Source organism: Phaethon aethereus, assembly GCF_964289735.1.
Source record: "Phaethon aethereus genome assembly, chromosome: 3".
Lineage (NCBI taxonomy): Eukaryota > Metazoa > Chordata > Aves > Phaethontiformes > Phaethontidae > Phaethon > Phaethon aethereus.
The window spans coordinates 96,061,524-96,084,703 of record NC_138576.1 but is presented as its reverse complement, the minus strand read 5'-3'; the positions used below and the strand labels follow the sequence as shown (position 1 = coordinate 96,084,703).

The following is a 23,180-nucleotide window of genomic DNA, read 5'->3' as shown; positions in this document are numbered from 1 at the left end:
AAGTGGCACACACCTCATTACAGGTCAACATATTCTCTACTTTGATAGGACCATCCACTGGTAAGACAATTAAAAGAGTATTTGATATTTCTTTTAATAGGAAATCAATCCGCACTTCACTTAAATCATTAACCTAAAAAGCAAAAAATCGTATTAATACCATAAAATTATCTTTAAAGCATAATGTATTCTATTTTAGAGAGTCCTAACAGATATGCAATGTTTTGCAGAAAAATAAAAATTTTATCTCTCTATCCAGTGAAAATGCAAGAACCTTACGTAGTAGAAAATCTTCTAAGAAAATTAATCATAATAGAAAAAAGCCCTGGGGTAAAAGCACCAACACAAAAGACCTGAAGATGAGAGAAGCAGAGAAAAAAGGAAGCACAGCGATGTCTCATGAGTTATGGTAACTTAGGGGATACTTACAGTGGCTAAATACAGTCTGCTTTTACTGTGAATTATCCTCTTTATTATCTATCATGGGAATTTAGTGAGACAAGTACCATACAAAAATTTAGCTGCTAACATGTTTCATTGCAGACAATCTGGAATACGGACAGATGTAAGTCTGGAAATTATATGGTTACTACTGCTACAGAAAACAAGAACTCAGTTGCTAAGAGTGTATGTATTTAAATCCTGCACAGTGTGATAACACAATTCTAAAAACATTAGTAGTGTGCACAATTTCATTTCAGGCAGTCCTTTAATAACTAAATCTTGTAATTCTTAAGTATCTGCTGGTTCCATGTTGGAAAACTGAGACATAGGAATCCTTGAGAAACTTAAATATTTAGAGGAACTTGGTGTTTCCTCCTACTTCTTCACAGATTTCTGGTTATCAGCACCATATTTTTAAATTCACTGTGTAAGTGAAATTAATTCACAGACAGTATAAGCCAAAACTACTTCTGCATCATAACAGCAATGACCTAATTTTTGAATGAGCTTCTCTTGACAGCTCTCTGAGCTGATCAGTCTTGGAGATTAGATGAATGAGTGACAATGGAAAGAATTATCTCCTATGTCCCAAGAACCACATCAGAAAGTGGTCCCAAGACTAAGAGTAGCTTCTTTAATCTCATTTTTCTTCTGTCCTGAAAAATTAGGAATTATGGGCTGCATGAACAGGAGACAGTTTCACAGCATGCCTGCTATGAATGCAGTTAACGCTAAAAAGTTCTCCACTGGACAGTGTTTACATGGAGGTATCTTGTGTGCAATTGCACTCACAGACAAGCACTCAAAGAGAAGCAGAGGTTGACTCTGAAAATCAGAGTGGTAGTCACAGAATCTGAGGACAACAAGAGGTAATATATTCTACTGCAAGAACAGAAGCAAATATCAAACATTTGAGGGTAATAATGGGAATCATTGAGTATATCATTCTTGAAAAAAAGAACATACTTTAAAAAGTAAACAAAATCTATATGTATTTAAAGTGGTAAAAAGATAAGTACAGATTAATTCCCAACATGCAGAGCAGTGTACTGGACATAATTTCTCTAAACTGTCATTTCATTTATATAGTGATCAAGTGTGTACCTTTTTCAAAAACTGTTTAAATATATACAGAACTTGATCTGCTTCTTGAAAGAAACTCTCCAGTGTCACAGATGACCAAGTCAACACGGTAAGTCCTTGCCTCAACACAGCTTCCATCTAAGCATAAAAATATAATTTCATAGATGAAAAAAGAAAAAAGAAGAACAATTTAAAACAAATATCATTATTATTAGAATTACTAATGTCACTGATGAAAGAAAGACTTGTGTCTAAGTTCTGCAAGGAAGGTCACAATTTTTCATGGAAAGCATCAAAGAAATTTATGCACTATTGGGGAAGGGGAGGGTAGTGCATACTACAGCCCCATCCACAATTGTCAAGTCTACATGCTCAGCAAAGATCTTCCCGTTCCTGTTCTCCTGGACAGTGTCTTTTAGTGGTTCCCACTACTTCCTAAAATTAAATTCGAGTCCACTATTGATCTTACAATTAGTCCTCTAACATATATCTTGTCCACTCTCAACAACATAACTTTCAACTTCATTTATGAGATTTTTCATTCGTCCTTTTTTGAATCACACTCATCCTCTCCTAATTTTGTTATAGCCTCGATGCCATTTTTAAAAATCCTCTCTTCCCTACTATTTCCATTACTGAATTTTTGGTTCTCCATGGTCTGTTTCTTACGGATTTGTCACCAAGATGTTCAGCATGTAGCTGAAACCACCTTATTTCCCTGTCACTGTATGATCTACACCAAGGTCCTTCCTTCACTGCCCACCCTGTACCATCAAAGGAGATGGGACTCTGAGGAAAAGGAAGTCTTTACTACTACCAGGCTATGAAAATCAACCTTTCCAGACTCTCTCACAGAGTTCTCCTGAAATTTTTGCCTAGTAGTCCAAAACTTCACACTGATTTCCCAGCATACAGCCACCACAATTTTAAATTTTGCCACCCTCATCATCCTTGAAGTGACAGAAATTTGATTTTGCTTAATTGCTGAGAAACTTTGAACTGACTCCACTCATATTTAATTTTAAATAACCATCTATCATAGCTGCTCTTTCATCTTGACATTTACCAAGTCACTGCCTGGACTTCACCCACTCTCTTCAGCCTAATGGTTCTTTTTGCTATGTCTATATCACAGCTAAAACAATGAATTCATCTCAAATAGACACACAGCTATTTGAAAATACAGCCAATAATATCACCTTATTATATACATTTTTGGGGAATATATTTAACTCCATAATGCTGGGATGTTACTGTTACTGGTAACCAAGATAGCCAGTCCAGAAATAGTTTAAGGCTCTACATGAATTGCTGTCAAATTACGGCATCAATGTAGCCATAGATTAGATTTGCTTATTTCATTTTTGGATTTGTGTTTTTCTCTCTTCTTCCTATAGACCAAAGACTTCTCTCCCTTCTTCAGAAAACATTTTCATCTTCTGTTCTTTGTACAATACTCATCCTTCTCTTTTGCCAGTTGTTTCCCCTAAAATACAGAGGTGTATGATTCCCTCTATGATATAATGTTTACAGTAGTATCACTAAAGTGAAGACTACCATCATTTTATCTCTTTGTCTTTTATTATTTAACTCTTAAAAGCACAGAGAAGTTTTTTGTTTCTCACTTTTCAGCACATGCCAACTATATAGTTACACAAACTTATGCAAACTCTGCAACGTTCTGATTTACAACCAAAAACAATAGTTACTTAGAACACTTGCAATTGTCTGGCAAAACAAAATGACTTAGAATACACACTCTGCATGTCCAATAAAACTGGACCTTTAGTAGTAGTATATAACCTTTCCACATCACTGAAGAGACTGACTCAATTCACAAGACTAATAATTCTCCCCAAGCAAAGACAAGGATCATGACACTTAGTATTTCAGCTAAATGAAAAGCACAACTTCCCATGAAAACCTCTAAAATTGAAATAAGAGATAATTTACTTCCATGTCAAAGCTAGAGATTTGTGTAGATAAATAGACCCACAAAGTCCATATTCTTTATTTTACTGGGTTTACATCTCATAGGCATTAAGATTATTCTACTGTAATACTGTCTTGGGTTTGTGTGGCCAGATTTTGCCAGTTGGGGGTGCTACAGGGGTGGCTTCTGTGAGAAGCTGCTGGAAGCTTCCCCTATGTCCAATACAGTCAATGCCAGCTGGCTCCAAGGTGGACCTGCCACTCGCCAAGGCCAAGCCCATCAGCGACAGTGGTAGCGCCTCTGGGTTAACATATTTAAGAAGGGGAAAAAAACAAAAACCAAAAACCTTTGCATAGCAACTGCAGCCAGAGAGAGGAGTGTGAATATGTGAAACAATCCTGCAGACACAAAGGTCAGTGAAGAAGGAGGGGAAGGAGGTGCTCCAGATGCTGGAGCAGAGATACCCCTGCAGCCCATGATGGAAACCACAGTGAGGCAGGCTGTCCTCCTGCAGCCACGGAGGTGGAGCAGATCTCCACGTGCAGCCCGGGGAGGACGCCACACAAGAGCAGGTGGATGCCCAAAGGAGACTGTGACCCCGTGGGAAGCCCACACTGGAGCAGGCTCCTGGCAGGACCTGTGGACCAGTGGAGAGAGGAGTCCAGGCTGGAGCAGGTTTGCCAGCAGGAACTGTGACCCTGTGGGCCACCCATGCTGGAGCAGTCTGTTCCTGAAGGACTGCACCCTGTGCTGGAGCGGTTTGTGAAGAAGTAGGTCATGGGAAGGACTCACATTGGAGAAGTTCATGGAGAACTGTCTCCTGTGGGAGGGACCCCAGGCTGGAGCAGGGGAAGAGTGTGAGGAGTCCATGCTCTGAGGTGGAGGGACAGCAGAAATAATGTGTGATTAACTGACCGCAACCCCCCTTCCCAGTCCCACTGCACTGCTTAGGAGAAAGAGGTAGAAAAATTGGGAATGAAGTTGACACCAAGAAGAAGGGAGTGGTGGGGGGAAGGTCTTTTAAGATTTGTTTTTATTTTCTCATTATCCTACTCTGATTTGCTTGGCAATAAATTAGACTAATTTTTCCCCAAGTCAAGTCTGTTTTGCCCATGACACTAATTGGTGAGTGATCTCCCCCTGTCCTTATCTCAACCCATGGAGCCTTTCATTACATTTTCTCTCCTCTGTCCAGCTGAGAAAGGGAGTGATAGAGCAGCTTTCATGGGCACCTGGTGTCCAGCCAGAGTCAACCCACCACAAATACACATTATCTGAGCACTGCTCAGGGAAGTAAAGAGCAGATTTTTGGTCTTAAAAACTTTAGTAAAATTCATTGGGTTCACAACATGCAGATCCATCTAAATAATTTTAAATTATAAACTACTAAATTAATCTAACTTCTTCTGAAGTATACTGAAGTGCATTTAGCAATACGAACCTTTTTCATTTTTGGTGCCATTAGACTTACAAAAATGATTGGTGTTTCTTGACACAAGTCTTCATAACACTGGAGAAGACCCTGTTAATTATTAGAAAGGATAGTATCAGGAATAATATTTTAAGTGCTTTCTTTACTGAAACAAGCAACCTGTTATACAACCAAATCATCAGAAAAAACCATGGAAAGCAGTTCTACTAAAAGACTACATTTGGAAACAAGTGTAGAATTTTACACAGATATTACATACCTACGTACGTAATTTATGGGATGTAATGAATCCATATCATGCTACACAAGGAGAAATGAAAAGAGCCTTCATGCAACACATTCTTTATGCACAAAGGCAGACAAAGTATCATCTTTCTCTAGAGCTAAAGACAGCTTGAGCTTTAGTGACCGTAACTTGCAATGCCCTCTTGAAACTGAGTATCATATCATATCATATGATAATTAAACTCATGTATAAACTCAGTTTTAAAATATCCTCTCGTCTTGTGCTTTACACACACGCAACCTTATATGGTACACCTCATACCCATGATACAAGCTTCTTGAAATACTACAACAAGTAGCAGAAATATGACTTCTCTGGCAGGTAACCTGCAAAATTCTTGATGTTTTTGTGACACACCATATCCTCCAATCCAGAAGAATTCCAAACTTTGCTTCTCAAAAACTCTGTAAAATTGTGTTTTACTGATTTTCAGAGTAAACATTTTTGGGATAGCTTTAATTATTTCGTCACCAGACTATATTTAACATGCCACAGGGCATATGAGAAATATATATGCTTATATTTAAGCATATACTAGCGCACACAGCAGGTAGTAGAGGTTTTTCAAATGAGGTACTCTATGTCACCTGTGTATTCCACAAATTTACCTTAAACTACCTTATACTCAGCTTTAATCTTTATTTAACTGTAGAAACATTTCTATGGCTAATCAGATTTTCTTTTTTATTTTTTTAAACAACAATCACGATAATTTTTAAGTTTACCTCTAAACGCAACTTGTTTGACTTCAGGTTATTTTCTGTTTTTATTATCTTTTTTGCTTGCTCCGGTACTTCCAGACCCAACTTTATCATACATTTGGTCTCTCGAGCAATCTCTAGAATTTGGGGATCAAAATTAACCAGGAACTTCCCAGTTTTAGGATGATGCACAAATATTGTGGCTTGTAAGGCTGTAAAGACATTTTTGTATCATTTTCTAAAGACAAACAATTGTTTCTGTTATATAAATTATTATGAAACACAGATTTCTATTATTACTATGTAGTGATTAAATATGTATGATTACTTGTGAAATAGCTTCACGTTGTTTTCAGTTAAAGAAATCATACAGCTCACATTCACCATATTAGCTTTCTACCATATATAACCTTTCTCTGCATAAGCTAAAGAAGCATCAGATCCAGTCTTATTTGTGGCATATTTTTTCTTAGCTCGAGTTAGAAAATTATGAAATTAATTTTCTAAGGACTTGGAAACACAACACTTTTATGAGATGCTCAGCATGTTACAGGAATTTGTTAACCCAGAGGATGAATACTTACATAGTGATACTGCAAAAATCCAAAACAAAATAAAAGCCCAAATAGCAACACAAAAACCTCCCTTGACTGTGTGATGACAAGATTTTATTCTTATAGATCTAATCCTAGTTTTGGAGCCCACAGAGTGCCTACAATTTACATGAGAAATCGACTAGAATTTTTTTTTTTAAGTTTGACTCTTATTTAATCTTAAAATGATAAAGCTTGATTATTAAACATTTTTTCCAGGCATAAAGTAATACTTGTCCTGAGAGGAACTGGTATAATACAACTATATAAATTACTGCAGTGGAAAGAAAACAGGAAGAATTATTAAGTCACACACATAGTGAATTTTAATACAAATATGAACAACCGTATGCCTTAAATTTGTTTCACTACTGCTTCCAGTCAGCTGTCAAACAGCATACCAAATTGGCAATCCTCAGCATCAAAACCAAGTTTCAAGGTCAGTAAGGGACAGAGATTTGTATTATTGAGCCTGCTTATTGGATTATGATTAATGTGCACATTTTAAGGGTAAATGAGACTTAAAAAATTAACTTATTTGATTTGTGTTAACTTAGCATTCAATACCAGTTTTAAAACGCCAGTTACATATTTAATTACTTACGATATTGTAATTGTGAAATTTCCTTCACCCACGCATTATGATAGACTGCCTCAAATTCCACCAATACATAGGCAATTCTGTTGTATAATCGAACAACCGTTTTACCTTCTGGACTTGCCAAAATATTTGACTTTTTCTATTAAAACACAGTACATTCAAATTAAAACCATATCAAAAAGAAAAACATACTGTTTGGGTTTTTCTCAATTTAACTATTGACTATACATTATATAAGTTAATATTACAAATTATATTTACAGAGTTCTTAAAAATGTCTCAAGTGTTTATTATTCAAATTTATAGGGTGATAAATTCAGTAAGAACTTGCAAGTAATAAATACTAAATATTTAATATACGTAAGAGCAAATACTTTATTATACTGTGATAAACATCTGTAACTCACAGTGAAATGGATGCTTGGTTCTACTCAAAATTGAACAGTAACTAAAAATCAATTTTTAAAAAAAATCTCCTGTTTTTAATCAGTAGTGATATTTATGGCTGTTTTCTTTGGAGCAGATTTAGGTGATCATTATTGCCATCTGAGGGAAACAGGAAAGCAAAAACCTCTCTCACATAGAAGTTAACATGGCAGGAGATCCTGGATACTTTGTAGGAGAATCATTCAAACAATTCAATAAATATTACTGCTATAGCAGATCCTAGTATAGCAAGATTCTGACTATTCCAATGAAGGAAGGAAATCCAATACCAAGAAATTCCTAAAGGCCATAAATGCTAAAGCTTATGTGGCTGGTACCAACCTTCCACTGTATGTTAAGTGGTACAGAAAGAGTAGAATGAGTTCAGTAACCGAATTCCCTGCTCCAAAAACTAGTTCAGAGATCATCTTATGTACAAGTCCTGGTATGCTCCATTACAAAAAGAAGAAAAACACCACTGGCTGGAATGGTGAAGTATTTCTTTGGGCAATATGAAAAGAGACATGTGAACAATTCAGTGCATATTTCCAGCTTGGGGTGCTAGTTTTTCTAGATTTTAGTACGGCTTTTTATACTGTCCCTCACAGCATCCTTCTGGACAAGTTGTCCAACTGTGGGATAAGCAGGTTTGTGGTGCACTGCGTGAAGAACTGACTGAAGGGCAGAGATCAAAGGGTTGTAGTGAATGTAGCACATTTGGCTGGTGACCAGTCACAAGCGGTGTTCCTCAAGGTTAAATTCTAGGGCCAGTTCTGTTCAAAACATTTATCAACAATCTGGATGCAGGAGTTGAATGCACCATTAGCAATTTTGCTGATGATACCAAACTGGGAGGTGCTGTTGACCCTGATGAAGGATGAGAGGCCTCATAGAGGGACCTAGATAGATTGGAGCATTGAGCTATGACTAATGGGATGAAATTAAACAAGTCAAAATGCCTGATTCTGTACCTAGGAAGGAGTAATGCTGGGCACAAGTACAGATTGGGAGAGGAGTGGCTGGAGAGCAGCCCTGCAGAAAGATATCTGGGGATGCTGGTCAACAGCAGGCTCAAAATGAGGCAGCAGTGTGCCCTGGCAGCTAAGAGGGCAAACCACATCCTGGGGTGCATCAAACACAGCATAACCAGCAGGTCAAAAGAAGTGATTATCCTACTGTATTCAGCATTGGTGCGGCCTCCCCTCAAGTACTGTGCCCCACAACTTAAGAAGGATGTTCACGTCCTTGAATGCTTCCACAGGAGGGCAACAAAGCTGGTGAAAGGGCTGGAAGGGATTTCCTGTGAGGAGCCGTTAAGGACTTTGGGCTTGTCTGGTTTGGAGAAAAGGAGGCTGAGGGGCGATCTCATTGCTCTCTACAGCTTCCTAAGTAGGGGAAGTGGAGAGGGAGGTGCACATCTCTTCTCCCCAGTATCCAGTGATAGGACGCATGGGACTGGTTCAAAGCTGTATCAGGAGAGGTTTAGACTGGACATTAGGAAACGTTTCTTTACTGAGAGTGTGGTCAAACACTGTAACAGCCTTCCTAGACAGGTGGTCAATGCCCCAAGCCTGTCAGTGTTTAAGAGGCATTTGGACAACATGCTTTAACTTTTGGTCAGCTCTGAATTGGGCAGGCAGTTGGACTAGATGATTGTTGTAGGTCCCTTCCAACTGAAATAGTTTATTTTATTCTAACACTACATCTTGGATCTACAACAGTGTTACTGCAGAGCATATTTTTTTACCTAGATACTCACATACAAATAAACAGGTAGCCTAGCATTATGAGAAGTGACATCATCATAGCCAGAAACATTATGGTCACTCTACAGAAGTAGGATAGTCACTGTTACACAAAACATCTAATTTTTCCTCACATCAACTTACATGGAAATAGTTGATTGGCTCATTTATCCTTCTGAATAGCTGTCTCACCCACAGTATCTTTCCCGCAACAGGTGGCATGTTTCGAGCAAGAGGGGGGTCATCTTTCTGAATTTGGTAAAGCTACGATAAGAACAGTATCATTAAACACGTGGATTAAAAAAATCTGTTGAAATGTTAAATTATTTTTCCTCTGGTACCACAATTTCCTCCTCCTCCCAAACAGATTAAATTTGTGTGGAGTCACACGACAGTTCACTGAGAGAAAAATGTATTGCTTCCCCCGCTTGCTATGCTTCCGAGATGCACACATTGATACCACTGTTGGTATGTCCCCTGTCTTCGTTATCTCATGCTGTTTCTTATCTGTGCTTACTTATTACAGAGCCCTGACGACATCAAAAGGCATTGCAAACCTAGAGGCTGAGCAGTCAAGCTCAGTATTCAAGGCCAAGCCTGACAAGTGCAGCCGTGTAGCTTTGGAGCCATCTGCTGTGAAAGCAAGCTGTGTAAGGAAGTGTTGCGAGAACTCTTGTAGAGGCTTTTCCTCCTTTGCTTGGGAACTGCCCTCAGGAAAGGCTTAAGCTATGCTGTTAGCTGAGAGGTTTCACCTGAATAGAAATGTCAACATTGCTCCTTCGACACATATGCCTGGCTAATAGCTAACATTTCAGGTGTTGGACTCTATTCTTGTGGGTCCCTTCCAACTCAGGATAATCTAGGATTCTATTAAATGCTCTTTTCTACTAACTTCTCATCAATATGCATGTAGAGACTCCTGGGTACACAGACCATGCTTTTATCTGTGCCCAAGCTGAGAAAAAAAAAAGGGGGGGAGGGCGAGCTGCTCACTGAATGGCTGCATTATAGTCAAGAAAAATCTGGCCTAAAATTATCACATACCAAATTTGCATTGACAAATTACTCAAGCACTTTAGAACCAGTATTGCAATGGGAGCAACTTTTTATTAGAAATAACTTGCTTGGCAAAAGATAAAAAGCAATCCAATGATATCTAATAAATAGAACGACATATTCTTCAACAGAAGAAGGAGGAATATTTATATCCACACAACTTTAGGCATGCAAACTGATGCTGTGATAACACAAACAGCTGTACTGCTTAAGCAAACACTACTCTTCACTTACTAACATGTCTTCTTACGCCTATACTGTCTCCTGCACAGTCCTAACCAAAGAAATTCAAGTGCTTCATGGTGAACTTAAGAGAGGAACTGACCTGGATGAAACCCCCTCAGAAAAGATATCTATTTTTTTGGCTGAGAAAAAGCAGCTAGGGGTGGGGTCAGTGATTTCTTAAGCAGGCAGTGCTGCTGAAAATATGTTCATCAAATTAAGCCAGTAACGAGAGGTTCATGAAGTGTTATATAAAGAGAGTAGACAGGGAAAGGACACTGTCAAGAGTGGGTCAGAGCACCTATGCTAGGCTACAGTTTTAAGTCACTGTTTGGCAGAATCATTTTCTAGTAAAAACTCTAGCAGAGTTTACAGACACTTGGCTCCTCATGCAGACATCTCTAAAAAATATTTGCATCAGTCTGGTTTTCCAGATTCCCTTTATACTCATTGAAGAAAAATGGGAATAATTTCAAGGGAATTATTTAAATCTTCAAGTTAACACATAAAATAGGTCAGATGAATTGACTCTAGAATACTCTTTCTCTTTCTTGAGTAGAAAGGGTGTATGGATGTCTAGTTCTGATGCAGCCGTTTATTTTGCAGACATACAAAGTTAAGTTAGATGAACTCCTATCCAAAAGTTTAAAGCCAAGTGACATGAACAGTCTCCAGAAATTAATTCTCATTTATGCTACAGTCATGGTACACTACACAAATCCTGGGAAAATTACTTTATAATGAACATAAATGCAATTTACCTACATTTTATGTTTATTTTATACTGTCACAGCATTAGATAATAGCCATGTATAAATGCAAATTAACTGTAGCGGCCTCATATAATTAAAAAAACAAAAGGTATATGCAAGTGATGTACACAGCCAGTAAAGAATTTTTTTTTTCTTCAATTGATGAAGGAATAACAGAAAAGATTTTAGTTTAAAAAGTAAAATTGTGGTAACACATTTGCCTGCAAGAGCATGTATATCATATTTGCCTACACATTCATGTCTGTTTTCTGTAACAGAAAAATAGAAGTATGATAAATTGAACATTGACAGTCAGCTAGTGAAACAGGCATAATAAATAAAATTATTATTTTAATGAATATGTTAAAATTCATATTTTAACATGATGTTTAAAATTTACCGCAAAAAATTAAATACCTTTTTAGTAGCTTCAAGTTCTGCTAGATAATGCTGAAGAATACAACCAACCATACGTCCTGTTTCTTCTTGAAGGCATGGCATTCTCAGATTTTGAAACCTGTATTAAAAATGAGAATCCAAAATGATATTGCTAAAACACAATTTATTTTTAAATTTTGGGGTACATGAATGTTACATAAAATGAAAGAAGCACAAATCTAGGAAATGCTTCTGGATCTGGGAATTTTTTTTTTTTTGCTTTGAGAGAGTTTAAGCAAGCTGAAAAGTTCTGCCCTGGTGGGTTTTGTTGTGGTGATTTTTTAGGTTTTTCTTTTAGTATTCTCTTGTATATACAAAATAAACTATAATGAAATTAAAAAACAGGAGGATATATTGTTTCCCACAAGAAAGCTAAAACACATCTTTTATGATGATTACATGGTTCAGAACACCAATAATGAAAAATTCTTCATTAGGCCTTTTGTTCTAAAATTAGCTGTGTTATTTAAACTGTGCTGATCAGTAATTTGAAGTTACTTTGAAATATTTTAAAACATTATCACCAATACCTTTGAAGTAACTGAAGAGCATGCTGTGAAGACAAAATTCTCCCAAAACAGCTACGCATAAATGTCTGTATCTGTATCTAAAGAATATATAATTTAGTATAGTTTCTCTAGTAATATAATAGTATTTGATGCCTGATAATTTCTTAATATAGTAACATTCAAAATCATTACTGCTTAAAGCACAAAATAGCAGCTTTCACTGGTCTATGCTTAATATAATCAATAAATAGCTAGTGTCAGTCAAGTAAACTCTTAAAATGCCAGACAATTTTAGCAAAGAATCAAATCATGTATTAAAAACAGCTGCAGCTTTGTTCTGCCCAAAATATAACCACGTTTCCAGGCTAATAAACCACCTCCATGTAGATCATTCTCTCAGGTCTCATAGTTTTTGTCATTTTGGCTGCAGAGGGATTGATTTTCAGTGAGGACTGTATGATATATTTTACAGCTTCCTTTGGAAGGAGGAAAAAGAATGGAAAAAACCTCCCTCCAGACAAACGCAAACTCCAGGCTCTTTGGAAGAAGAGCAATGTAGTGTATTCACAACAGAAAATCTCACTGACACTCATGCAGGTACTGAGTAAGTAGTGATGAGATTCTTTCCCAAGTTATAGGTAGCAACATTACTTACCTCTAAACCTTTGATTTTTGCCATGAAGTTCACAAAATCTACATCAAATTCTGTTTTTCGTGGATCAAGGATGTCATATTGTTTCTTTTGAACACTTTGGTAGATATTTTTGAATTTTACTGCCATAATATCTAGCCCTTCAATGGTAGACAGACTCAGTGCACAAAAAGTTTGTACTACCGTTATCATCTCTGTAATCTAAAACATAAACATCATATTCATGCTTATAACAAATTGTTACTTCCTCTGTAAACTAAAATGTGAGTAAATTAAAACAAACAATAAGCACTTCTCTAACTACTGCATTCAGAAATGAGCTGCTTCTAGGTCAAGTATCTTCAAGAGAGAATGATTAATTCAATTTTCAACATCAGTTCTCACCACAACTCAATACAAAGTAAAATCATCCTCACTTTTTTGATGGTAAAGGGTTTCTTTTTATATATGATTGTTAGATTCAATAGGGTTGAAACATGACATACGCATACTGATGACACAAAGAGATTTCACAGAATACAAAAAGCCAGCCATTGAGATTAGTATGTATACTGCATGATAAGTAAAAACATCAGACACTCACAGAACTCCTACCCTGTGATGACTGCCCCATTATCCTCTTATCCCTTGTCTGACCTTATTCTGCACTAGGAAGCACCTATTATCTTTTCCACGCAAACTCAATGAATGATAGTTTAAAATCCCTTCATCGGGTTAGCAAGCTAAATGTTAAGACCACACCAAACAGCAGAATCATCTGAAGAACTGTGTTTGGCAGCAACAGGAGTTTTTAATGCCTTATGACACCACTCAAAAAAGCAAAGGTGTGTTATTTTTCACATAATTTTAAATGTCCTAAAATAATGATCTAAGTCTAGATCAATTAGATTATTTCTCTCCACACTAACAGAGATAAATTGAGAAATTCAGAAGAACATAGTGAGGTAATTGCCTAAAGTATTGGGATGACTTACTCTGTGGAAGTGCCTAATTTCTCTCAACCAAGAGTTACAAACTCCTTCACAGGATGATTAAGAGTATGTATGTTGACAAGTGTCCACCTTGTAAACTGTTCTTTGGAGAAGCCCTTCTCTGCCAATAACAGCACACAGTATACTCACTTTTTCTAATCTCCTACAAAAAGCTTCAGATTTTCCAAAAATGTACATTTCTGATACTTCAAATGTCTTTTCTCCTAGAGTTTCCAAAATCTCTTGCTTTGTTTCACGAAAGCATTTCTGATATTCTTTCAATAGAAACACACAGTCCTAAAAAGTGAAGCAATAAATACCATAGTTATTATGCTACACTTATGGGTGAGAGACCGCAGAACTCAAACCTACTGTCATTCCAAAGTAGTTATCACTGAATCTAGTTTCAGTCAACAGGCAATAATGACTTATATACAGTGGTTTTCTTTCAGTATGTGTAGCAAATATTTGCAACATTCGAACATACAACAGTACAGTACAGTGAAAGACTTAACACTGGGAAATGAGTCACCAAAAAAGGAAGAGGAAAGTTTTAGTTCTTGTTAAATTGTTAGAGTGGTTTAGAGACCAACAAAGAGCAGGTGATGACTCCTGCTCTAAAGGGGATATCTGAATATTAAGAAAAGCCATTAGCTTAATTAAGAAAAGTCAGACTGTCCTCTGGATAAAGACAGAAATTGGCATAACAGGGTAGCCTTTTGGAACTCCCAGGGGACTTAAAGGAAATTGGTTATACAAATTAATGTGTGTTGACAAGCCTGAGTTAAAGTGAGATTGAGAAATAATCTTTCTCAGTCAATTATTTACTTAGAATACTAAGAACTTACCAGATGTAAAAATAATGACTGGTGAGAAATGTAAAGTCTATAATCATTGGAATACACCACCTTCTCTAAGTTCTTTGAAAACAGAAAGCAGATTTTATCACAATATACTGGCAGTCACCAGACTGAATATATAGGTATATATAACAATTGGCTATGAATTACAGGAAATGAAAAAAGGTCCTAATTGAAATGAATGTTCAGATCTTCAAGGATATACAGATGTTAGAATGAAGACTGATCACCATGATTAGAAACTGGGCTTATATTTCTATCATAGAATAATGAGGGCTTGTCAGCTGTAGAACAGTCACAAGATGACTTCAATGAAACAGATTAATTATTAGAATCATATCATCCTGTCAGGTCATGAGAGATGCATTCAATACATTTTCTGTTGTACATCTGGACCTAATTTTTAAAGGACTATGAAATCCTACACCTTTCTGGGTAAGATAGAAAGTCAGTAGCTGAGATCCGATAAATGAGAAGGTGGAAATTAAGTTAGTACTGGCAAACAGTAACCCCATAGCTGGACATATTTTGCCCTGGCATATTGTATGTACTTAATTTGTTCTTAAAGTGTCACCATCATCTGAAGAAGAGGAAGAGTCTTTTAGCACTGAACTTCCCTGGTGAGCCAAGGAAATCCGGTATTGGAAAGAGCTACTGTAACAAAGTGGGGGTCTATTCAAATACCAGGTTCCCCATGGGAGAGGAAGATAGTACCATATCAGATACCCTCAAAAGGGAAGAATGTGGATTATGCAGGATGACAAAATTCCTTGGCCACACATATGGTGAAGATGCCAATTCCAAGGTCACACCACCCTGATAAAGATGAGGGAATTCTAATTTCAACAAATGCCAGTGGACTAAGAGGTGGGAAAACACTCAAAGTATCATGAAATAAAACAGTAAAGAGGTGTGAAGTACTTGACACATATTGATATGGACTTCCTTGTGCATATCAAGGTAATCAATAGGTTTGATAGGTAAATAATAAAATACCAAAATACAAACCTTAATTTTTCCAATGACTGTTGATGTCTCCTGCTCCCAGACACAAGACAAGCCACCATCTGTAATGTAGGCTCTACATGTTGTGACCATTTGATTTGTAACCTAGCAGGGACAAATGAAAACAAGTTAGTCTCAAGCTTATAAGGAAATTTGCCTGTTTTGCAAAATCTAAACAAATTCCCATGTGAATGCATTAGTACTATCAGAGTTTGTATAAATTTCCCATGTGAAAATAATAGTGGCCAAGTAATACATGTAATATACATGACAAAAACCCTGTAAAAAGTCTTAAAACACTTCCAGAAGTGTCTAAGTCTCAGGAAGTATTTATAAGTACCGTAAGTCCAGCAATACATATGCATAAACACAGAATGTCACCAACCATAACTGAAGAACAAAGAGAAGCTATTTAACTATTCTTCACTTCTGTTGTCATCTTTACACTTTAGTTTGTGCATCCGTTAACGAATTTTCTATCCTAGCAGTATGTCTTTACCTTGGTCTCCCACAGCTATGAAAAGGAGAGAACATTCTTCTACTTCTCGACCACAAAAATCCAAAATTTATAATGACAGAAAGAAAGAGGACTACGGGAGTGAATGCAGATACAGAAAACACATCTCAGAGAACAGCTACAGGTAGGTAACCTTTTTTGTCTGTTAAATAATGTGAACAATTCAAAGCAGTTCTCCTGACACATGAGAGTACCGTAAGCAGGTCTTAAGAATCCCTAACTGAATAAAGACTGAAAACTGCTACACCAAAGGCAGCCTCACACTGTAATACAATGACTGGTGAGATTGTAGAGAGGACCTCCAGTGTCACCTCTAATGATCTTTAAATGGAAGCAAACGGTAAGGGGGACCTTAATCCATTGGATTGAAATAGAGCAAACAAACATATAAAAAACAATTACATAACAGGAAATATAAACATTCCTGCATAATTCATACCTAACATCTGATGTATGGAAAACAGCCCCAGCCATGGATAAATATAACCTCAGAGAAGCACATATTTCTTAATATTCTAGTTCAAATTGAATTGTAACAAATCTTTACACTAAAACCAAAGAAAGTGGTGTAGTGAGGGTCTACTATTAATTTCTCCTATAAGCTTACTGGAGGCGTATATTTTATTTATGAAAGATTTCTTGGTTCTGAAACTATTACACAAACCATCTTTTCCTGCAGTCAGTACCTGGATTCTGCAAAAGACACTGGTATAATTACCTAGCTGGTTTTAATTTTCTGCTTTAGGTGGCAAAGTTTATGAACTGAGATTCAACTAACTTTTCAAGCATGACTTGCTTCTGAAAACAGGAAACTTTTGTCCTTCATACTTTTTGGAGGAATAGCCTAGTCAGACTGATGACCATTTGCTTGACTGGGTCTTCAAGGCTGACAATAAAAGAATCTTTATGGAATCGGTGATTTAGGAAACAACTGAGCAAATTAATTCAGATCAGAAGATAAACAAGAAGATAAGAAAAAAATCAATTTTGCTGTACCAAGAATAACAACAAAGTTCCTTCCAGAAGACAAGTCTCTAATCCAAGTTCAATCCTCTCTTGATCAAAAAACTTCTCTTCCTATCTACTATTTATTACCATTTTTAAACAAATATCCTACTGATTTAAACAAAATGAGAGTTTTTTCTGAAAAATCACATTATTTTCATAATGAATATTATACTTAATATATTACCTTTATAAACAATGATGTCATTCTCTCAGAAGTATTGTAATACCTTGAAACACTGTGAATCATTCGTATAGCATTTATCAAGTTTGGTATTCCGTGTGTCATTGATACCTTAAAGCAGAGTTTTAAGAAAAAGAAATACTTTCTATTCTTAGCAACTGTATTTCTATTCTACTGACAACTTCTAAATTACATTTTTTCCCTTAATCACATGAACCAATCTTCAAACAACCATGGCATATTACCAAAAGTTTTCTTGTTAAAAAAAAAAAAAAGCTAACGATGTTCAATAGATTTTTAAATCTCAACTAATAAAAACAATAAAACTCTTAGATGATTTGGTGAGAAATCATATTAAAGATACCAATATGAATATTTTAATATGCTATTCTGATGATAAAAAAATCAAAGTTTGATTCAAAAAGCACAGGTTGCATTTTTTGGCACAGAAAGAAGTATTCTTCCAGCAGCTGACAGTGGTTATCTGATTAATGCTTTTGTTTTCCTTCAAGTACAGCTGTCAAATATACTTTATGCAATTACATTGTGATTACAATCATTACATAAAATATTTCACTTGGACATTTCACAAAACTCATTAAATGGTCTCAATGTTAATTTCATTAATGAGTGCTTAATTCATTCAATGATCCTATGAAACATCTAAATTTTTCATGTTTCATGAAATCATTGTTCATATCGTTAAAATCAAACCATGGTATTATAAGTGTTCTGCAGTATTTTGGGGGGAAAAAAAAAGGGAAAAAAGGTAAAAATTGATAATTCACTAACATTATCAGGGACTTATCAGAGTTGCAATTCATAACATCAGGAAGAAGTAATGTTGACTGTCACCCCTCAACAGAGAAGCCAAGCTCCTAAGAATTAACTTTGGGCTTCAAACTCAAAGTAAACACACTAATACTGTGGATAGACATAGCAAGGCATGTGCATTTGGCAGAAGAGTGTGAAAGAAAGGCTATATGGCATAAAAACAACCCTCAGTGTCCACATGTTGCTCATCACCTTTCCCTCCCTCTTCTCAAGTCCTCAAAATGGAATCAGGAGATCCTGAGTCTACTGGTTTTCTTTGTTAATGCTTGACAAAAAAACAAACCCTGAATACTGGACTGTAGAGATTTCTCTGATTCAAAGCCCCAAGTTAAATGCTCAGTCTAAGTTTTCATATAGTAACCTACTTAATACACAAATGTAAATGTGTGATACTGCATACACTAAATACCATATTTTACGCACACACTAAATACCGTATTAAATCTTCATGTACTCCATTCTGAATCCACTAATATTTAAAATATTTTTCAATATCAGATATTAAATTCAACTCAATCCAGAATGTAGTTCTTTTTAAAACAGAATATATTTAACTTGGATTTCACTATTTTTAAGTTGAATACAATAGAAAATCCTACCTAAATTATCTTGATCTCTGGAACAATGTTCCAAGACATGAAACAGAAATTCAGATTTATCCAAGTTGTTCCAGATTAAACAAAGAACTATAGTTAACTATGCTGTATTAGTAAAATGATGAACTCTGTAATGGGTTTCCACCTACAAATGTCTGTCTGTGTTTAAGATAAAAAGAATTTTATCTTTATAACTCATCTGAAGCAGCCCATCATGATGGCCTGGTACCTGGCACCCTCTAGTGATACCCTGAAGAGCTTTAGATAACAAGTGTCTTAATAATACTGTTTATCATACTCGTCTCCTACTATTCCATGCAGTATCAGTTCTATGTCATATATTATCACTGACTTTTTGCTTCCCCTCCGTTAAAACTTGAAGTAGGATCCTAAGCTGCCAGCAATTCAAAAGAAATGCAACACTTCCTGACAGAGGACAGGAGGTAGGTAGGACTAAAAAACGAAGCAGAACAAGCAATGTTTCCTAGGGTATTTCCTCCTTCCATCCTATTCTGCAAAAGCCATCAGAAACATATACCTTTTGTAACAATAAATAGTTAATATTAAATCTAGTAACTGTTACCTTAAACTAGGGCTGACTAGTCTATATGTACAACCAACTATTTAAATTCTTACTAGCTGGTACTTCTGCAAATAGAAGCAGCTGATATTGTTTTCAATATCAAGATATTAATTTATCCATTTAGGACCTCATTAGGTTTCATTATTCTCTATATAATTAGGATTTTGCTATTTTGGTTACAGCTGTGTGATTATTCATTTAAACATATGGAATTTTCAATTACAGACATATTTTGAGATTCTTGTATTATAAAATATGAACCTGTTTTAGCTAATTTAAAAGATATTGGCAACAGGGTTGACTTACTAGGCAACCATATGTATTTATGTTTATTGGTAAAATATGTATTTTAAAATATTATATTTTGTGTAATATAGAATAAACTAATGCTTTAACATTTAGCTTGACAGGCATTTAGAAAAATAAAAATCAGAAAAATAGAAAAGTAAATTAGAAAAGTTTACTTTTAAGCAGATGCAAAGAAGATTTCTTTTGCCCTGGGCATTCTATGTGAATACCTAAACTATGTTTAAAGAATTATGAAAGGTATACTTACAAGATCATAGTTGTAAAGGGGCTGACAAACTTTTTCAAGTGTACATAAGTATTTCACATTATCTTTCGATTCATTTGCTGCATCTGTGATTCTGGCATCTAACTCTTGCCACATCTAGAGGGAAAACAGTACTGTAAAAAGCTTCATACCTAGTGAACTATTTCCTTAACTTGCACTGATTTACGATAATTTTTGTCTGTATCTCTTAAAAATGTCTTGTTCTTTCCGTTAACATATTAAGATATCTCCTCTCTCAATTCTTCTCAGAAAATCTCTCTTACATGCAATCACAAGCTTTGTCTATGTTAGTAAAAAATAACATAAAAAAGAAAAAATAATTACCCTTAGTAGTTTAGAATGTCCAACATTCAGAACATTAATGACAGCTTTGCAGTTTGGTCCCTTGATCTGCTCAATAATGAAATTAAATTTAGCGGACATACACTTCCAGTGCTCTAGTTCAGTCAGTGGACCTGAATCATCAGCTTCTTTCCTCATCTGCTTACTCTCAATCAGAACCTGCAACCAATTTGGAAAAAAATAAATCTCTACTATAGAGAATAGGGGAATCATTATAAAGAAGAGAAGAAACAGTCTGAGGATACTAACTTAAAAAGCAACAAGGTTGAAGTTATTGACACATGAAGATGGTTGTAATTTGGAAAAGCATCCTAAGCCTGAATTGCACTTCATGATATTCTTAAACTGAAGGCAACTAATACATATGTTCAACTGCTGTCATAAACTGGGTGAATCTCAGCATATATCCGTATTTTTTAGTTTAATCAGAATCTAGGGATTGAAATTTACCAAATGTAACTTCACGTGTAAAAAACTTGAAGAACTATTTTAATAAAAACATTAAATACCAGATGTAAAGTCATAAATGTACTCATTTGGATGTCGATAAATGTGCAGTCAGCTCTTTTTACATGTCTTTTACATTTTTATTCTTATGACCTAAACACACTGAACATAGTATGCCCTTATAAATAGAGTATGTCCCAGCCTACACAGATTCTGTATTTTGACAAAGGGTTCTGTGCTTTATCACGAAAGTCTCAGACACTAATTTCTCCGATAACTGAGACCTTACCATGTAAGATTTATACAGGATCAAAAATGCCCTACTGGGCCTGGTTAAAGATGCTTCTAAGAGTAGTATCTCCTACCATAACTGGCAGCAGAAACTTAAAAGGTAATGTATAAGAGTGTATCTATATAATGTGTATATATATGTGGTCATCACAGGTGCTATTACTCCTGCATTCTTCTGTCCTCTCCTTCTTACTATTTGTGTATTAACTTCAGAAACTTTTTCTTGCTAAACTAAATTCTTAGGGATAAGGACTACCTACTTGACTTCACTTGTGCATAGAGATGAAGCACTTGTCTTACTCAGGTGGACATGCAGCTGAAGCCTTCAGCTAACTTCAGGCAAGTCTCATATCATTTATGAATATCTATCCATGTTCAGTTTTGGACCTCTCACTACGAGAAGGATGCTGAGGTGCTGGAGCGTGTCCAGAGAAGGGCAACGAAGCTGGTGAGGGGTCTGGAGCACAAGTCTTATCAGGAGCGGCTGAGGGAACTGGAGTTGTTTAGTCTGGAGAAGAGGAGGCTGAGGGGAGACTTTATAGCTCTCTACAACTACCTGAAAGGGGGTTGGGGTGACAAGGGCGCTGGTCTCTTCTCCCAAGTAACCAGCGATAGGACAAGAGGAAATGGCCTCAAGTTGTGCCAGGGGAGGTTTAGATTGGATATTAGGAAAAATTTCTTCACTGAGAGGATAGTCAGGCATTGGAACAGGCTGCCCAGGGAGGTGGTGGAGTCGCCATCTCTGGAAGTGTTCAAAAAACATGTGGATGTGGCGCTTCAAGACATGGTTTAGGGAACATGGTGGCGCTGGATTAATGGTTGGACTTGATGATCTTGAAGGTCCTTTCCAACCTAGTGATTCTGTGAAAATAACAACTTACTTGTTCAATTTGTCTATACCATATCATAAGTACTTCCTCTAGCTGGTGAACCATGTCAGGATTATCAGCTGCTGCAGTTACTTTCTCAAAGGACTGGAGTTTAGAAAAATTAATGTAATCTATTTTTTTCAACTCAACAGTTCCTTCAATGCTTGTTATAGCCCCTGAAAAAAAAAAAAGCAATTACAATACAGAATGAATTAAGACTGTAAAATTAATTTCTACCAGTGCAAGCAATTTAAATTTGGGAATATATGTCTGCAAGCAGTGTTGCTTTAATATAACAGCCATTTTACTGCACCCACAGAAAGCAGAAAATTCTTATTTTGTACCCAGTGTTCCTCCTTAGAAGTAATACACCACTAGGGTATTTTTTAAAGTAAATAATCTACCCATGTATTCATTATGCAAATCATTGATAATTTTATTTTTCTTTGCAGAATGTGAAGAGTTCCTTACCTGTATGCCACTGCCTTTAAAAGGAAATTCCTAAGTAGAATTCGCCTACTTTGAATGCTTCCTAAGTGCAATGCTTACCTTCTAAAAATGAAATGTATCTGTTAACTGTTTCCACGAAATTCTGTTTGTCTTTTGTATCCTGTTTGGTCTGACTTAAAGCACCCCAATTATTTGTTGCAAGGATAGCAGGGAGAAAAATCTTTTCTAACATATTCCTAACACCACGTAGGAGTCCTTCAGTGGCATCCAAAACACCAAAAAATACATCCTGCATTGTAACAGAATGATTGTTAGTAATTGTTAGTAATACAGTAACTTAGACTGGAAACAGTATTACAAAATCACTGTATTTTTTGATAAAGGCACTCCAATTTGTCAGTGAAAACTTTAAGGAGACAAAAGTTTTACAAAATACTAATACCTACAATGTATCCACAAGATACAGTTTTCAATAAAAAAGGCAAGTTTTTAATACAGTTTTAAAAGGCTGCCAGGTTATATTTTTGTAATTTCAGTTATTTCCCCATCATACAGAAAGTTTGGAAATTTTTAAATAATACATAACAACTGAAAATATTCTAAATGTCACCATCTACAATTAGGTACTAAGTAATGAAATAGAAGTAACAAAAATGCTCTGAATGTCCATATCTGAAATTATATTAGAAGCAATTATCTGACTGAATGTATATTACTTTGGCTCAGATGGAGTTTTTGTCTACTCTCCAAAACTACACTTTACAAGTTATGATTATTTT

At 35.9% G+C, this 23,180-nt stretch overlaps 1 protein-coding gene across 1 annotated transcript in view; it reads right to left on the bottom strand.

Moving 5' to 3' along the window:
- The window catches only part of DNAH8 (dynein axonemal heavy chain 8), a gene marked incomplete at its 3' end in the record, with an annotated part of 134,656 nt that overhangs the window by 110,467 nt on the left and 1,009 nt on the right, over window positions 1-23,180 (bottom strand). The window contains exons 2-17 of the mRNA XM_081998590.1: window positions 22,501-22,690; window positions 21,964-22,127; window positions 20,327-20,503; window positions 19,985-20,098; window positions 17,419-17,526; window positions 15,713-15,814; window positions 13,995-14,141; window positions 12,877-13,074; window positions 12,243-12,319; window positions 11,692-11,791; window positions 9,389-9,508; window positions 7,077-7,212; window positions 5,904-6,091; window positions 4,902-4,982; window positions 1,549-1,665; window positions 14-133 (exon numbers count right to left, since the gene is read on the bottom strand). Coding sequence (XP_081854716.1) covers window positions 14-133; window positions 1,549-1,665; window positions 4,902-4,982; window positions 5,904-6,091; window positions 7,077-7,212; window positions 9,389-9,508; window positions 11,692-11,791; window positions 12,243-12,319; window positions 12,877-13,074; window positions 13,995-14,141; window positions 15,713-15,814; window positions 17,419-17,526; window positions 19,985-20,098; window positions 20,327-20,503; window positions 21,964-22,127; window positions 22,501-22,690 — 2,139 coding nt within the window. The remainder of the gene's footprint in view (window positions 1-13; window positions 134-1,548; window positions 1,666-4,901; window positions 4,983-5,903; window positions 6,092-7,076; window positions 7,213-9,388; window positions 9,509-11,691; window positions 11,792-12,242; window positions 12,320-12,876; window positions 13,075-13,994; window positions 14,142-15,712; window positions 15,815-17,418; window positions 17,527-19,984; window positions 20,099-20,326; window positions 20,504-21,963; window positions 22,128-22,500; window positions 22,691-23,180) is intronic.